This window comes from Aotus nancymaae, unplaced genomic scaffold, assembly GCF_030222135.1.
Source record: "Aotus nancymaae isolate 86718 unplaced genomic scaffold, 86718_ANA_hifiasm-v0.15.2.pri h1tg000019l, whole genome shotgun sequence".
NCBI lineage: Eukaryota > Metazoa > Chordata > Mammalia > Primates > Aotidae > Aotus > Aotus nancymaae.
In genome coordinates, this window is record NW_026988431.1 from 21,056,861 (window position 1) to 21,075,368 (window position 18,508).

The 18,508-nt window shown below is 45.0% G+C and overlaps 1 protein-coding gene across 1 annotated transcript in view; it reads right to left on the reverse strand.

Moving 5' to 3' along the window:
* Positions 1 to 2,920, reverse strand: part of KAT2B (lysine acetyltransferase 2B) — a 108,041-nt gene extending 105,121 nt beyond the window's left edge. Inside the window, exon 1 of the mRNA XM_021674562.2 lies at positions 2,586 to 2,920. Coding sequence (XP_021530237.2) covers positions 2,586 to 2,888 — 303 coding nt within the window. The 5' untranslated portion in view covers positions 2,889 to 2,920. The remainder of the gene's footprint in view (positions 1 to 2,585) is intronic.
* Positions 2,921 to 18,508: the final 15,588 nt, after the last annotated feature.

Here is an 18,508-nt window from a genome sequence, read left to right on the forward strand (position 1 = left end):
CTCAGGAGGCTGATGTAGGAGCTCACCTGAGCCCAGGGAGACTGAGTCTGCAGTAAGGCACAGTCATGCCACTGCACTCCAGCCTGAGCTGCAGAGTGAGACCCTGTCTCAAAAGAAAAAGAATTTTTTAAAAAATAAAAGAAATTTTCTCTCACTATAAGTTAGGTCATAAAAGTGACCAGAAAACACTCAAATCCCAAACTTTGGAAGTGGTGCTACATCTCACCCATGGAAATTTGAAAAGATCAAAGGTATCAATGCAGGGCACATACACTCATGGTTTTAGATAAAACCAAAACTTCAGGAAAGTTATCAGATATTAAAGGTACAGCAGGCAGCAGGAAGTCTTTAACAGGTGCTGGTGAGGAGAACCCAATAAAAAAAATTAAAAATAAAGCCAGGATAGGCCGGGTGCAGTGGCTCACGTCTATAATCCCAGCACTTTGGGAGGCCGAGGCGGGCAGGTCACCTGAGGTCAGGAGTTTGAGACCACCCTGACCAACATGGAGAAACCCCGTCTCTACTAAAAATACAAAAAATTAGTCAGGCATGGTGGCGCGTGCCTGTAATCCCAAGCCGCTTGGGAGGCTGAGGCAGGAGAATCGCTTGAACCTGGGAGGCAGAGGTTGTGGTGAGCCAAGTTCACGCCACTAAACTCCAGCCTGGGCAACAAGAGCGAATCTCCATCTCAAAAATAATTAAATAAAGCCAGTACAGAAACACTGAGTTGACACAGTTCCTACACAAGCCCACTTTGGCTGCAAAACACCAAGGCCACCAAGTAATTGACCTTCTTCTGTTTTTTTATAGGTTTTGGGGAAGAGGTGGTGTTTAGTTACATGAGTAAGTTCTTTAGTGGTGATCTGGGAGATTTTGGTGTACCTATCACCCAAGCAGTATGCCCTATACCCATGACCTTGTTCTTAATTCTATACATAGCTCTCCCTTCTGCCTACTACAGTCAGCGTCCTGTTCTCATTAGTCTAATGCCCTTCATCATCAACTCCTGGGCTTGTGCCTTTCTTAGAAGCACACTCCCGACTTCATCTTTTTTGCATTCCTTCTTCAGAAATAACCACATGCACATGACATTATTATTTGTTTCTGTCTTTTCTACTAAATTCAAAGAGCCAAATAATAGACTGCCCAGTTCTGAAAGGGAATGTGGTCTGTGGACTAGCATAGCATCACTTGGGAGTTTGTTAGAAATGCAGAGCCTCAGCTTCCACCTCAGACCAGCTGGTTCAGAATCAGCATTTTAGCCAGTTTCCCCAGGAGATTCCCATGCACATTAAAGTTTGAGGAGCAGTGGGCTAGATCCTACAGTCACTCAACAAATATTTATTGAACCAGTATAGGACACAGAGGTGCTCAATATAAACATGAGGATATAGTGTGGAAAAAGAGCAAGCACAGACATTCCATTGCGACTGAGAAGCTCCTGTAAGTACTAAAAAGAGTCTAACCGAGATGTTCTAGTAGGATAAATTATAGTTATGTCACAATTCAGAAGTGGCCTCTGCAGCTTGGTTGTGGGAATCAGGAATCTGGAACCTGGCAACCTGACCGTGCTTGCAGCAGGCAGGAAGAACACATGGGAGGTGTGTGAGTGTGTGTGAGTGTGTCTCTTCCCTGCCTCAGCCACAGGCCGCAGGAGCTGACAAGGCCAAGTCCCCGCCCCCCTCAGCTGTCACCCTGTCAAAACAAAGCCGCTGCTGACAGTGCAGGGCCAGCCTGCCCCGCGGCCTCGGGCATTCCTCCCACCTCGGGAGCACAGCCTCACATCTGGATCTGCAGCTGGGGGTGACGGGGTGCCTAAACTGGCATGGAGAGTGGATAACAAGAAATAGGTGTCCTCACACTGGGCAGTAGTGCCCGCCGTGCTGGGCTGTCACCTTGCCAAACCCTGTTTACACCTCGAGCAGCTGGGACAGCGTTTTAACTAAACAAGTAATAATACAATAATGACAGGGCTGTCACTGCGCGCGGCAGTGCCTCCGCCCCCAGCCGAGGGCGCCAGGCTCCACGAGACCCTCGCCTCGGGCTCTGCCCACCTTCCCGCCCCGCGCTTTCCTCCCCCTTCGCTTTCCCAAAGCGCCAAGAGTTCGGAAGTCTCCTCCGCCCCGACTCCTTGCACCTAGTTGCTCCCAATGGGACAAGGGAAGAGATCGACTGCAGAAGGGACCACTCAGTCCGCCAAAAGATTTTTCTTTGCCCCGGGGTCGCCCGCCACATGGAGAGCACCGTTCCACTCCCGGCAAAGTGACTCCAGCGAGCTCCTACAGAGCAACAAAACCCCAGGGTAGCCCGAGAGCTCGGAAGCCGAAGCTACTCTTTTCAAGCTGAAGGAACGAAGGGCTCTCAGTCTTAGTGATCCCCCTTCTTCAAACCCAGCAGGACTCTTATCCAAGAAGAAGCTAATTGGGCGCGGGCGACAAGAGCACTTCCGCGGTGCAGCGGCCCCAGGCGGGAGGCGAGAGGCGGGAGGCGGGAGGCGGGAGGCGGGGGTGAAGGCGGGAGGGGGAGGGGGTCGCACGGGCTGGGCCCCTAGCACCATCCGCGGTCCGAGAGCAGCCCGCGCGTACCTTGCAGGCGGAGTACACTCCGAGTTTCTCCAGTTTCTTGGCCCGTGGAGCGGAGCGTAGTTGCGCCTTCTTCACGGCGATTCGGGCCGAGCCACCGCCTCCCGGTCCTTCGGCCGTGCCCGCTGCAGCCACTGCCGTAGCCGGACCGCAGGCGCCCGAGCCCCCGGCGGCAGCAGCGCAGGGGGAGCCCTGCGGGGGCGCGGGCGGCAGCGCCGCAGGCTGCGGGGGCAGCGCCCCGGGCCCGGCCCCTGCCCCGGCTCCTGCCCCGCAGCCGCCCGGCCCGGCTCCGCCAGCCTCGGACATGCCGCCCCAGAGCACGGCAGGAGGCGCCGAGTGTCAGGCGCCGCCGCCGCCGCCGCCGCCAGGGTCTCCCTCTCGGGCTCTGGTCGTCGGGAGAGCGAGACCCTCCCCCCACGCCCTCCCGCCCCCTTCGCCCACCCCCCTCCCCGCCCCCGCCCTCCCCCGCGCGCGCCGCTTGCCCGGCTCGCTCCGGCCGGGGCCCGCGCGCTGATGGTGGCGGCGGCGGCGGCGGCGGCGACGGCAGCGGCGGCAGCTGCTCCCCCAGGAGGGAGGGGACTAGCGGCTCCGCCGCCGCCGCCGCCGCCGCCACAGCACACGCCCTCCCTCGGTTCTCCTGCCCGGGACTCTGCTCCGCGCCCTGGCCGCGGACATGTTCCTCGGGGCTGCGGACTGGGTTTGCGTGCCGGCGGCCGCCAGCCTCCTAGTGTGCCAGAGCCGGGAGGCCCCCCACGGCCTCTTTTCCGCTGCCCGCGGGGTTCGCACCCCCCACCCCAGTGCCTCGACACCTACGGCTCGCCCGCCAGGGGGCGAGGCCAATCCCTGGGTGTGGGTGAGGGTGGGGACGAGGGTGGGGGTAGGGGCCTGGAGCCCAGGCACCTGCTGGCCGCCTCCCCCCTCCGCAGCCCCCCATCCGACCCCGCACGCCCGCGCCAGTGGGAGGGGGCAGCCTCTCAGTCATTTGTCCTTCCACTCTCTTCCACCCTGTCTCTGAGCGGAGAGACAACTTCCTCCACCCTAGCGGGAACCAGAGGAAAAAAAAAACACATTTTTGAAAAGTACCCGTCCATGCTAATCCTTTTCTTTGTTGCTAATTCATCAAAATAAAGGCGTGATGTTCTCCCTTTCTCTTTTTAAACACTTTCTGTCAAACTATGTTTTAACATAACACTTTCTTCCCATAGCAATTTCTGGGCCAAATCTGCCAGAGGAGGGGAAAAAACTTAATAATATTCTCTGTAATTTTTGTTTGAAAGTGCTGGTTGCTCAAAGGACGATTGCCTAAAATCATTGTCAAAATAAAAACTATGTGCAATGGAAAAAGTTTAAATACAAAAAGTTTGTTAACAGGATTCGTCTCTGGGTGGTGGTTCTATAACGTTTCGTAGTTTTCAAAATTGTACCACCAGCGTGCATATTAACCAGGAAAAAAAAATAAGCACCAAAAGAATAAATATTGATTTTGGCCTCAAACTTTAAAAAGAAAAAAAAAACCTCAACTCAGTGTTTTCAACTATTGTTGAAAACTGTTGTTTTCACTGTTGATGACTGGAGCATAGATGTCAGTGCTGCGTTTGAAAGTGCTGTACCGTTGGTCGCCTTCCTAAAGCAGGTTTTAAAAGCCCAGGGCTGTTTCCCAGGACCCTTCAGAAGTGCCCTACTTTTTGTTATATGTAATGTGGGTCATAATGTGCTTATTATCAGACTCTATGCATGCTGTATAGCTCCCCAGCCAGACGCCTTAAGGGTTGTGTTTTTCCTTCAAAACATTCCCCCTCTCCTTTTTCCAGATTCTCTATGTTCTTTTGACTTGTAGTGCAGGATAATGTATAAACATGGGGAGGTGGGGGAGTTTGTAGATCTAAACAGTGATACTAGTTTAGCCAGGGCAAAAGGCAATATTCTCTCCCAACTGGAGCCCAGTCTGAGGGGATGAAATGGCAGATTTTTATCAGGTTCCATCAGGACAATTAACTTCAGTGCTTCCTTTCTTGGCTTGACGAGCTTCACTTTACCAGTGTTAATCTCTCCTGGCTCTGTTGAGATGTTTCGCAGATTTTTGCCATTCTCCTCAAAGCAGGGTGAGAGTCTTAAAGGCTGTGCTTCTCTGATCAAACTCTAAGATGGATTTAACAGATACTAATAAGAGCTTGGGTTCCACTTTGTAGGCATCTGTCAAACTGATGGAATGGTCCACGTAAGATTTGTACATTTCACTGGATGTAAATGTTGCCTCAAAAATTTAAAAAAAAAAAAAAAGAATCACAAGCCTTGAACTCTAATTAATGGTGCTCTTTGTACTTTGAGATGTATCAAAAATAAGATGTATGGATGCCTGCATGCATGGGTAAATGGTGGATGAACAGAGATGTGATAAAGCAAATAGGGGGCCATATAATAGTAGAGTCTAGGTAATGGGCACATTGTACAGTTCTTTCAACTTTTCTGTATCTTTGAAAATTTTCTCAGTAACACAGAGGGAGGGAACCCAGATTTAACATTAAGTCACCTATCACCTCCTCCTCCCAAGCAACCCTCAGAATTTAGGAGGCAGACAATTTCCAGTATGTTTTGAAGCAGAAGTAGCCAATCTCTCAATCCACTCTGAAAACAATCACTGTCTGAGTGGCGAATGGCTTGTGCCATTAACCGAACATTACTTTTCATTATTTCCCTGCTCAGAGTACCCAGATGACATACTGCCTTAGGCTGAAGGCCCGCAGTTTCAAAACCTATTCAAAGTGTGTTATGAGCACCAGACAAGGAAATTTCAAGGGCAAGGCATTCAGGAGGTTTGTTGTTTTTCCATAATTAGGTTGTTGTAAGCATTCAGTATGATCTCTCTGTGCACACTGTACTTTTAATAAATGACTACCAAGAAAATAAAAGCCAATGTTTTCATTTACAAAGCATTTACCACTTACTGAGGTAAAGACGCTACATTTAGAAAATAAAAGCTTGGGTGGGTCGGGGTGGCTCATGCCTGTAATCCGAAGCACTTTGGGAGGTCAAGGCGGGTGGATCACGAGGTCAGGAGATCAAGACTATCCTGGCTAACACGGTGAAACTCCATCTCTAGTAAAAATCCAAAAAATTAGCTGGGCATTGTGGCGGGTGCCTGTAATCCCAGCTACTCGGGAGGCTGAGGCAGGAGAATCTCTTGAACCTGGGAAGTGGAGGTTGCAGTGAGCCAAGATTGTGCCACTGGGTGACAGAGCAAGACTCCATCTCAAAAAAAAAAAAAGGAAAGGAAAAGAAAAGCTTGGAGACGGGCATGGTAGAGGAAGGCTGACCACTGATCACTGGAGGTTACTTGTGGTATATTCACAGTATAGAATATTTTATAGCTGTTAATACGGAATGACCTTATAAAAATATAATAGGCCAGCCTCCTGAGTAGCTGGAATTAGAGGTGCCCACCACCACATCCTGCTAATTTTTTTGTATTTTTAGTAGAGACGGGGGTTTCACCATCTTGGCCAGGCTGGTCTTGAACTCCTGACCTCGTGATCTACTCGCCTCAGCCTCCCAATATGCTGGGATTGCAGGCGTGAGCCACTGCACCTGGCCCTATTAGTGCTATTTTATTCGACCTTTTTTTTAAAACGGACCCTGTCACCCAGGCTAGAGTGCAGTGCGGTGGTGCAATCTCCACTTACTGCAACCTCCACCTCCTGGGTTCAAGCGATTCTTCTGCCTCAGCCTCCCAAGTAGCTGGGACTGCAGGCACGTGCCATCATGTCCAGCTAATTTTTGTATTTTTAGTAGAGATGAGGGTTCACCATATTGGCCAGGCTCAGTCTGGAACTCCTGACCTTGTGATCCACCCACCTCAGCCTCTCAAAGTGCTGGAATTACAGGCACGCTCAGCCTCAACTTTTTTTCTTCTTCTTGAGGCAGGGTCTAGCTCTATCACCAAAGCTGGAGTACTGTGTCATGATCAAGGCACACTGCAGCCTCAACTTCCTAGGCTCAAGCAATCCTCCTGCCTCAGCCTCCGAAGTAGCTGGGACTACAGGCATGCTCCACCACACTCGGCTACTTTCATTTTTCAAATTTTGTTTTGTTTTGTTTTGTTTGCTTTTTATTTGTTTTTCAATTTTTATTAGAGATAAGGTCTCAATATGTCTCCCAGGCTGGTCTCTCAATCCTGGCCTCAGCAATCTTCCTGCCTGGGCCTCCAAAAGTGTTGGGATTACAGGCATGAGCCACCACACTACCCAACTTTATTTATTTTTATTGTTAGTTATTCTTAATAACCATCTTCTATTATTAATATGAATAGACCTAAGTATGTTTGTCTAAGCATTGCCCTTGTAAAGACAGAGGCTTTTTTTTCCATTGCTTTCTGTTTTAAATTTTAACATGTTTGTTTCATCAGTTTACTTACCATTTACAGTGATAGTCCAATGTAAGTAAAAGAAATGAAGTTGGCTTTCTTCTGAATTCAGGCTAAATGACTTTTTACTTTTCCAAAGCAGCACATGAGAATTTATTGTTTCAAGCACCTTGAAAATAAGGAAATCAAATTTCCAAAGAACCAGACTGGTATGACCTAGATTTTCTGGAATGATATGAACATCATAAACTGTATTTCTGTTAGTGCCAGATAATTGTTTAAAATAAACCTGAAGGATTCTAATTCCCTATATGTATAAAAACATTCATACACATAATTTCACAAATTAGGAAAAAAATCTTTCTCAGAGCAGGTTTTCTAGTTTAGGGTCCCCTTATAAGGGAAGCCTTTACTGTAAAAGGCCTCAGTGCTTTAATCCTAATTCCTGATTGGCTGAGCACACTGCTACTGAAGTCTAAAATCAAAGCACAGAGCAGTGCGTTCCAATGTATAAAATAGGTGCTATACATAAGCAAATGCTTTGGGTAAGAAAAACAAAGAAAAATGAGAACTGTTCAGTATAGTAACATGATATCCCTTCAAAACCACAACAATTTTATATTGTTATAAAATATTTTGAACATACTGAAAAATAAAGTGATATATCTGCATATTCAGTCAGATTTTTAAGTTTCATTTTCCATAAACATATATAATAAATATGTAATTAAAGACTGCTCTTTTATATCTCTCTTTATCCCTTTTTTTTTTTTTTTTTGAAATGGAGTCTCACACTATCTTTTTTTTTTTTTTTTTTGAGACAGAGTTTCACTCTTGTTGCCCAGGCTGGAGGGCAATGGCGCGATCTCGGCTCATCACAACCTCCACCTCCTGGGTTCAGGTAATTCTCCTGCCTCAGCCTCCTGAGTAGCTGGGATTACAGGCACGCGCCACCATGCCCAGCTAATTTTTTGTATTTTTAGTAGAGACAGGGTTTCACCGTGTTGACCAGGATGGTCTCGATCTCTTGACCTCGTGATCCACCTGCCTCGGCCTCCCAAAGTGCTGGGATTACAGGCGTGAGCCACCGCGCCCAGCCCTCCAATATATTTTAATGATTCCCATGCTCAATGTACTCCCTCACTCTACATTGGCTTTTTTTCTTGCTAAACACATTCTTCAGCAGTTCTTTCAGAGAGGATATAAACTGCTACTGGCCGGGCACGGTGGCTCACACCTGTAATCCTAGCACTTTGAGAAGCCAAGGTGGGTGGATCATCTGAGGTCAGGAGTTCAAGACCAGCCTGGCCATCATGGTGAAACCCCTTCTTTACATAAATAAATAAATAAATAAATAAATAAATAAAAATAAAATAAACTGCTACTTAGCTGGTCTACTCAGGGAAGGCCTTAATCTGTAAAAGGTGAAACATCTGCCAATAAATGTGTATTATATTGGGCTTTTTTTTTTTGAGACAGAGTTTCACTCTTGTTACCCAGGCTGGAGTGCAATGACGCCATCTCGGCTCACCGCAACCTCTGCCTCCTGGGTTCAAGCAATTCTCCTGCCTCAGCCTCCCGAGTAACTGGGACTACAGGCGTGCGCCACCATGCCCAGCTAATTTTTGTATTTTTAGTAGAGACGGGGTTTCACCATGTTGACCAGGATGGTTTCAATCTCTTGACCTTGTGATCCACCCGTCTCAGCCTCCCAAAGTGCTGGGATTATAGGCATGAGCCACCGCGCCCGGCCTACATTTGGCTATTTTGAGTTTTATATTGTTATTAGCTTGTAAAGAAAAATGACATCTTCTACACCAAATGGTATTTGATGTCAATTTTTTTAAATGAGCATTTATGCATTTTTTTCACACTGAATGAAAAAAAAAGGAGACAGAGCCCAACATGTATGTATCTTCAGCTGCTTTTGTCTTTCTGTTCTAGAATATTTATTCTGTTTTTTCAATAACTTTTTCCTTTCTTTTTTTTTTTTTTTTTTTATTAAAAAAAAAAAAGATGGGGTTTCACCATGATGGCCAGGCTCATCTTGAACTCCTGACCTCAGGTGATCCACCCACCTCGGCCTCCCAAAGTGCTAGGATTACAGGCATGAGCCACTGCGCCTGGCCTTTCAGCAATTTTTTTAAAGATAATATGAGCCTGGGCAATATAGCAAGACCCAGTCTCTAAAAAAAATTAAAAATCTACCTGAAAATAGGGATGCATACCTGTAGTCCCTGCTACTTGGGAGGTTAGGCAGGAAGACAGCTTAAACCTAGAAGTTCCAGGTTGCAGTGAGCTATAAGGGCACCACTGCATTCCAGCATGGGAGGACAGAGTGAAACCTTGTTTCTAAAATAAGCAAATAAATAAAATAAAAGATAATATGCTTTACTTAAGTACATTAATTTTAGTTGTTCAGCTCAATGAATTTTTATATACGAATACACTCAGTTACTCACCAGCCAGATCAATATATAGAACATTCCCAGCACCATAAAGACTTCCTGGCTGGGTACCATGGCCCATGCCTGTAATCCAGCACTTTGGGAAGCCAAGGCTGGCAGATCACTTGAGGTCAGGAGTTTGAGACCAGCTGGGTCAACATGGCAAAACCCGTCTCTACTAAAAATACAATAAATTAACTAGGCATGGTGGCATGTGCATGTAATCCCAGCTACTTGGGAGGCTGAGGCAGGAGAATCGCATGAAACTGGGAGGCATAACAAAATACCTTAGACTAGAAAGCTTAAAATAAAAAAATATAAATATAAAGAAACTGGGAGGCAGAGGTCGCAGTGAGCCGAGATCACGCCACTACACTCTGGCCTGGGCAACAGAGCAAGACTCCCTCTCAAAAAAAAAGGAAAGATTTCCTTTTGTCCCTTTCTAATCAACACCCTAAGGCAATTGCTATTCTGGTTTTATCATCACAGACTAGTCTTGCCTATTCATGAAATTCATATAAATATAATAACATAGCATGGACTCATGTTGTTGGGCTCCTTTTAATTTTTATTTTATTTATTTTGAGACAGAGTTTTGCTCTTGTTGCCCAGGCTAGAGTACAGTGGCGTGATCATCGCTCACTGCAACCTCCGCCTCCCAAGTTCAAGCAATTCTCCTGCCTCAGCCTGCCAAGTAGCTGGGATTATAGGCACCTGCCACCATGCCTGGCTAATTTTTTTTTTTTTTCCATTTTTAGTAGAAACAGGGTTTTACCATGTTGGCCAGTCTGATCTCAAACTCCTGACCTCAGGTGATCGACCCGCCTCAGCCTCATGCTGGAATTACATGTGTGAGGCACCACGCTCGCCTCCTTTTTAAAGGTATTATGTTTATAAAGTCTATTCTGCTGTTCCATGTAGCCACGTCACTTTTTGTTTGTTTGTTTTTCAGATTTTGTGATGATATCTCACTCTGTCGCCCAGGTTAGAGTGCAGTAGTGCGATCATGGCTTACCCCAGCCTTCACAACCAGGGCTCAACCAGTCCTCCCACCTCAGCCTCCTGAGTAGCTGGGGCTACCTGCAGGCACTTCTACACCTGGCTAATTTTTATTTTTTGTAGCAGTAGTGTTTCACCATGTTGCCCAGACTAGTCTTGAACTCCTGGGCTCAAGTGAGCTGCCTACTTTGGCCTCCCAAAGTGCTTACCTTACAGGCATGCACCACCATGCCTGGCCTAATGTCACTTTTTTAAATTGCCATGTAGTAGTCCACTGTATGACTCTACCACAATTTACCCATTTTCTTGTTGATAGACATATCTAGTTTTTTTTTCTTACATTTCTGGTTTTTTACTATTACGAATAAAGTTGTTATGACTATCTTTTTTTGTTGTTTTTTTTTTTTGAAATGGAGTTTCACTCTTGTTGCCCAGGCTGGAGTGCAATGGTGCTATCTCACCTCACTGCAACCTCTGCCTGCCAGGTTCAAGCAATTCTCCTTCCTCGGCCTCCCAAGTAGCTGCAATTACAGGCGCATGCCACCACACCTACCTAATTTTTGTATTTTTAGTAGAGATGGGATTTCATCATATTGGCCAGTCTGGTCTCGAACTTCTGACCTCAGGTTATCCACCAGCATCGGCCTTCCAAAGGGCTGGGATTACAGGCATGAGCCACGGCACCCAGCCCACCCTTATGACTATTCTTAAATGCCTTTTTGTAGTCATATGCACTAATTCCTCCAGGGCATATACCTAGGGGTATGGTTGCTGAATCATAAGAAAAATGTACTACAGCTTTAATAGATACTTCCAGGGTTGCTAAGTGATCATACAAGTTTAAACTCCTATCTCCAGTGTATAAAAATGACAGTGCTGGCCAGGCATGGTGGCTCACACCTGTAATCCCAGCACTTTGGGAGGCCGAGAGAGATGGATCACTTGAGGGCAGGAGTTTGTTACCAGCCTGCCAACATGGCGAAACCCCGTCTCTACTAAAAATACAAAAATTAGCCTCTCCCCTCTCCCATTGTTCCTTCTCAGAAAAAAAGAAAAAAAAAATTAGCCAGGCATGGTGGCATGCACCTGTAATCCCAGCTACTCAGGTGGTCACTTGAGACCAGGAGGTAGAGGTTGCAATGAGCCAAGACTGTGCCACTGCACTCCAGCCTGGGTGACTGGAGGAGACTCCATCTCAAAAACGAAAAGAAAGTGGCCGGGCGTGGTAGCTCACACCTGTAATCCCAGCACTTTGGGAGGCCGAGGTGGGCAGAATCACGAGGTCAGGAGTTTGAGACCAGCCTGGCCAACACCCGTCTCTACTAAAAATACACAAATTAGCCAATCGCAGTGGTGGGCGCCTGTAATCCCAGCTACTTGGGAGGCTAAGGCAGGACAATTGCCTGAACCTAGAAGGCAGAAGTTGCAGTTAGCTGAGATCACACCACCGCACTTCAGCCTGGGTGACAGAGCAAGACTTCATCTTGGGAAAAAAAAAAAAGAGAGAGAGAGAAAGGAAGAAAGAAAGACTGAGCAAATCCTTGGATCAAATTTTGGCATTACCAATCTCTTTAGTTTTTGCCATTTTGGTGGTATCTATTTGTGGATGATACATTATAATGTTGAGTGCTTATTAAAACTTAATTTGTGGGGAGAGATAGCATGGGGAGAAATGCCACATATAGGTGAAGGGGAGGAAGGCAGCAAATCACACTGCCACGTATGCACCTATGCAACAATCTTGCATGTTTTTTACATGTACCCCAAAACCTAAAATGCAATTAAAAAAATAAAAATAAAAATAAATAAAATTTAATTTGCCTATTGACATTTTGCATACCTCTTTAGTGAACTAAATGCCAGTTCAGATCTTTTGCCCAATTTAAAATTGGGTTGTATGTCTTTTTGTTGTTGATTTGTCGTAGATTTTTAATGTATATTTTAGACTTGAGTCCCTCGATAGATAAATATATTGCAAATATCTTCTCTTAACCTTTGGCTTGCCTTTTCACTCTTTTTCTTTTTTGTCTTTATTTATGTATGAATTATTTTTTTAGAGCCAGGGTCTCACCATGTCACCGAGGCTGGATTGGAGTGGTGTGATCATAGCTCATGCAGCCTAGAACTCCAGACTCAAACAATCCTCCTGCCTTAGTCTCCCAAGTAGCTGACACTACAGGCATGAGCTACCACACCTGGCTGCCTTTTCACTCTCTAAATAATGTCCTTTAATGAACAGAAACCCTTACTTTTATTAAAGTCTGGTTTATCAATACAACTACCATTTCATGGTAGTGCTTTTGTGTCTTGTTTAGAAACCCTGTGCTTAAGCCATAGTTGTGGAGATAATCTCCTATGTGTTATTTGAGTTTTATTGATTGCATCTTTTATTCCTAGGTCTGTTGCATCTCATTCAATTGCTGAAGACAGTGTGAGACAACAACGGTCACCATATCTTGTTAATTTTCTTTTTATATTTTATTTTTTTATCTATCAATGTTCAATATTTGGAGTAAAAGGAGTGCCTTATAGCTCGACCCTGACCCTATAGAGACAGAGTTCCACTCTGTTGCCCAGACTGGAGTGCAGTGGGTGATCTTGGCTCACTGCAACCCCTGCCTCCTGGGTTCAAGTGGTTCTCCTGCCTCAACCTCCCAAGAAGCTGGGATTATAGGCACCTACCACCACGCCCAGCTAACTTTTGTATTTTTAGTAGAGACGGGGTTTCGCCATCTTGGCCAGGCTGGTCTTGAACTCCTGACCTCAGGTGATCCACCCACCTCGGCCTCCCAAAGTGCTGGGAGCCATGGCACCCAGCCAGTACAGCTCAATTTTTACTCTAAGTTAACTGTAGTGCTTTTTAAGAATACTGTTGTATTCCATTGATGATTGTATGTTCTTTAACTCTCTTTTTTTCTTTTGAGACAGAGTCTCAGTCACTCAGGCTGGAGTGTTGTGGCACTATTTCGGCTCACTGCAGCCTCTGCTTCCTGGGTTTAAGCAAATCTCCTGCCTCAGCCTCCCAAGTATCTGGGACTACAGGTAACCGCCACCTTGCCCAGTTAATTTATATATTTTTAGTAGAGACGAGGTTTCACCATGTTGGCCAGGCTGGTCTCAAACTCCTGACCTCAAGTGATCCACCTTCCTTGGCCTCCCAAAGTACTGGGATTACAGGCATGAGCCACCACGTCCACCCTTTTAACTCTTTTTGTTTGTTTGTTTGTTGGAGACAGAGTCTCACTCTGTTGCCCAGGCTGGAATGCAGTGGCAGGATCAGCTCACTGCAACCTCCATCTTCAGGGTTCAAGCGATTCTCCTGCTTCCGCCCCTTGAGCAGCTGGGATTACAGGCGTGTGCCACCACACCCGGCTAATTGTTTTTTTTTTTTTTTTTTTTTTTCAGGGTTTCACCATGTTGGTCAGGCTGGTCTTGAACTCCCAACCTGAGGTGATCCGCCCGCCTTGGCCTCCAAAGTGCTTGGATTACAGGCATGAGCCACCACGCCCGGCCAATTGTTTTGTATATTTAGTAGAGAGGGGATTTCATCATGTTGGCCAAGCTCATCTCAAACTCCTGATCTCAAATGATCCGCCCATCTTGGCCTCCCAAACTGCTGGGATAATAGGCCTGAGCCACCCACCACGCCCGGCCTTAACTCTTTTTTTAAAGCAGCATTACTCTTAAACTCAGGCAAGAGGAATCCTACTCCGGGACGCATAGAGAGCTCCTCACGTCATACGCACTCAAAAAAAAAAATGGTGTGTGAGGCCGGGCGTGGAGCCTCATGCCTGTAATCCCAGCAATTTGGGAGGCCTAGGCGGGTGGATCACCTGAGATCAGGAGTTCCAGACCAGCCTAACCAACATGGCAAAACCCTGTGGCTACTAAAAATACAAAAAATTAGCCGGGCGTGGGGGAGCGCGCCTGTAATTCCAGCTGCTCGGGAGGCTGAGGCAGGAGAATCACTGGAACCCAGGAGGTGGAAGTTGCAGTGAGCCGAGATCGCACTGGAGAGACAGAGCGAGACTTCGTATTAAAAAAAAAAACTGTGTGAGTTGGGGGTGGTGGTGTTAGTGTCAGTTGGTACGAGTTCTAGACAGGACGACCTTGTAAACCTAGACGTTCACCCTTCTGCCTAACAATCTTCAAGCCCCAGGGAGACGAACTTCCTCATATCCCTTGCCCTAGATCCTCAAAACAAAAGGCCCAGGCACTGGAATGCTGAGAAGTTTTTTGGTGAAAGAGGCATGGCTTTGGAGTGCAGAAAGAATTTGAGTGGCAGGAGTGCTTAGGTAAGAGAAAAGACAAATTAATTAACTTGTCAAATCCTCCTTCTTAGCATGAATGCAAAAGATTCTTGCATAACAAAGTATTGCTTCCCAGAGTGCCAAGCAGCCAATTTTTTTGCTTCTCTTTGTATTCCAATTCATGGTTCTGAGGATCCTCGTAAATTAGCACAGTGTTCACTAACATTGCACAGAGCGGCTGAGAAACATTTGGTAGTATAAATTCATTTTACACTTCCGTTTGTATATAGAGAGCTCTAAATATTACATATGGAAAGCATGACATGGATTCTTTGGCAAATAGATGAACATTGAATGCAAAGACTAAGCATTCTTAGAAAACGACCTTCATTCAGATTTCTAAAGAGCTAATTATGTGTTCAGCTTCATTTAAAGATCTTTGACTAAAAATCTGAGAGTGATTAACTACAACTTCATTTTGCCATTCAGTTTTGATAGATCATTTTGAATATTTTAAACGAAAGAGAACTTTTTTATGTGAAAAGTAATTTTTAGATTTTTTTACATTTACTGTCATTCATATTTTTTGGATAAAAATACATTTAAAGTTTGAACAGTTTAACTACAATTACATTTTAAACCATGCACATGTAGTAACATTTTAGCCAAGTACATATATTAATTTGAATTAAAAATTTAAAAAGGAGAAGAAGAAGATTCATAAGAAAAAATAAATGCTTAAAACAGTACCTGGCAAGTGGTGCATAGTCAGTATTAAGGGTCCCCCTCTGCCATCCTTACCTTCTGTCTCTTGGTTTTAACCTAACATCAGATTAAACATCATTCCCTTCCTCCTTCTTTTCCCACTCTCCACCCTCCAAATACAAACACACATATCCTGTTTAAAATTTGGTTGCTTTTTGGAAACAAGTCTAAAATTTGGACGATATCAGAGCCAGAAGATTTGACAGGAGACATTAGAGAAACCTAGTTAAGGCCAAATGGAAAAATAAGAAGTTCAGTTGTTTAATATGTCCAACACTTTTTAGTAGAATTCTGAATTAAAGCATTTGCCAGGCACTTCTTGGCCTAGTGAGAAGTAAATGGCACTAAGAAATGTGGGTGGGACGAAAGGAAATTTAACTCATGCCAACAATTTGACTTATAGATTGGGTTGCCAACCCTCAGCAAAAGCAAATGAAAGCTTCAGGAAGTTGGGACTACTAGCCACATCTGCACATCTTAAAACACACACCTGGAATGTTTTAACAGCTGGAATCCAATTTCTGAGATGATTCATGAGAAAGTCAAATTTGATGTAACATTCACCAGTAATAAAACAAGAAGAGATAAGTTTTGGGGAACTTACTGCGTATTAGGTACTGTGATAACCCCTTTTTGCAAAACATGCTGTGTAATCCTACCAGGATAGAAAAAGCTATTCTCCCTGTTTTACAGATGAGTAACCTGAAGCTCAGAGAAGTTAGATTACTTGCACCAGAGTCTTTCCTGCACTTAACGCTTTGGTTTTCAGCCAGTAACAACTGTGGCTATTTTTTATTTAATTAATTAATTAATTTTTAATTATATAACTAATTTATTTTTTGAGACAGAGTCTTGTTTTGTCACCCAGGCTGGAGTGCAGTGGCACAATTACAGCTCACTGTAGCCTCAACTTCTCTGGCTCAAGTGATCCTCCTTCAGTTGCCTGAGTAGCTTAGACTACAGGCATGCACCACCATGCCCAGCTAATTTTTTTTTTTTTTTTTTTTCTGGAGACGCAGTCTCGCTGTCACCCAGGCTGAAGTGCAGTGGCGTGATCTCAGCTCACTACAACCTCCACCTCCCGGGTTCAAGTGATTCTCCTGCCTCAACCTCCCGAGTAGCTGGGATTCCAGGTGCTCCATTAAACCCAGCTAATTTTTTTTTGGTACTTTTAATAGAGACAGGGTTTCACCATGCTGGCCTCAAACTCCTTACCTCAAGTAATCCACCTGCCTCAGCCTCCCAAAGTTTTGGGATTACAGGCATGAGCCACTGTGCCAGGCCCCAGCTAATTTTTTTAAAACATTTTTTGTTTAGACAGGAGTCTCACTATGTTGCCCAGGCTGATCTTAAACTTCTGGGCTCAAGCAGTCCTCCCACCTTAGCCTTCCAAAGTGCTGAGATTACAGGCGTGTGCCTCTGTGTCCAGGTTTTTAATGTTACATTTAATTTTTTTTTCTGAGAGGGAGTTTTGCTCTTGTTACCCAGGCTGGAGTGCAATGGCACAATCTCAGCTCACTGCAAACTTCGCCTCCCAGGTTCAAGTGATTCTCTTGCCTCAACCCAAGTACCTGGGATTACAGGCATGCAGCACCACACCTGGCTAATTTTTTGTATTTTTAGTAGAGACAGGGTTTCTCCATGTTGGTCAGGCTGGTCTCAAACTCCCAACCTCAGGTGATCTGCCTGCCTCAGCCTCCCAAAGTGCTGGGATTACAGGGGTGAGTCACTGTGAGTGGCCTAAATTTATTCATTTATTTATTTATTGTTTTTTCATTGACATGATGAGTACTGCAAAATGGTTAACATTTATTGAGAGCCAACTAAGGGCCTGAACATGTGTTGTAACTAATTTAATCTTCACAACAACCCTGTATTTGGAAGCATTTAGAGGTTTTATTTGCAATAAAGCACATTCAGCTGCAGCACCTACAATTACATGTAATAGAAACAAAAATAGAAATAGATGCAGGGTCTCTCCCCCACCTTCTGATTTGAAAGCAGAGGGGAAAATGGGCTCTCTTCTGTCATCCTGCTGAGAATTCTATGCTCTGTGCAAAAGAGGGTATTTTTTTTCCAGAGCAGCACTCTTCAATACATCTTCCTGTGATAATGGAAATGTTCTCTATTTGCACTATTCAATGTGGTAGCTACTGGCTATGTGTGAGCATGAGAAGTGTGGTTGGTAAGACTGATAAGCTAAAATTTTAACCAGTTTGAATTTAAATAGCCAATGTGGCTAGTACCTACCATATTGGACAGCACAGTTCTAAAGGGCATCACTGCTTGGTGGCCGAATTCTCAGCAGAGTTCAAAAGTTTCTAATACTCCACTCAACTTTATCTTAGCTCTTCTATTGGCCAGCTTCTGGGGCATGTATCTTCAGACTGAGAAGACCTCACTGCTGAGAACTGAGGATGAGGGGAAAATATGGGAATCTTTCTTATTGCCTTCATTAAAAACTAAATAATTAAGAACTCAAATGCTTAATTTATTTTTCATTCATTTATTTAATAAATATTTATGAAACTTTTACTACATAGCAGGCATATTTACTACAAATCTATGAATTGGCTCTGGGATTAAAAAGGCAAGCAGGATGGGAATGAAGAGACAGACATTGCTTAATCAGACAAGTACATCATTAAAAACTTGAATTGCCAGTGCAGTGGCTCACACCTGTAATCCCAGCACTTTGGGAGGCCGAGATGGGCGGATCACCTGAGGTCAGGGGTTTGAGACCAGCCTAAACAACATGGAGAAACCCCATCTCTACTAAAAATACAAAATTAGCCAGGCATGGTGGTGCATGCCTGTAATCCCAGCTACTCCGGAAGCTGAGGCCAGAGAATTCCTTGAACCCAGGAGGCAGACGTTGCAGTGAGCTGAGATCGCACCATGGCACTCCAGCCTGGGCAACAAGAGCATCTAAAAAAAAAAAAAACTCAAAAAACAAAAAACAAAACAAACAAACAAAAAACTTGAATCAATGCAAAGCATAAGGAGTTGTGGAGAGATTTGTCGAAAGCGTGGAGGATTCCTGTGAAGCATCAGGAAACACTTTTCTGATGATGTTAAAGTTCAACTTGTGGAAGTGAGATTTTA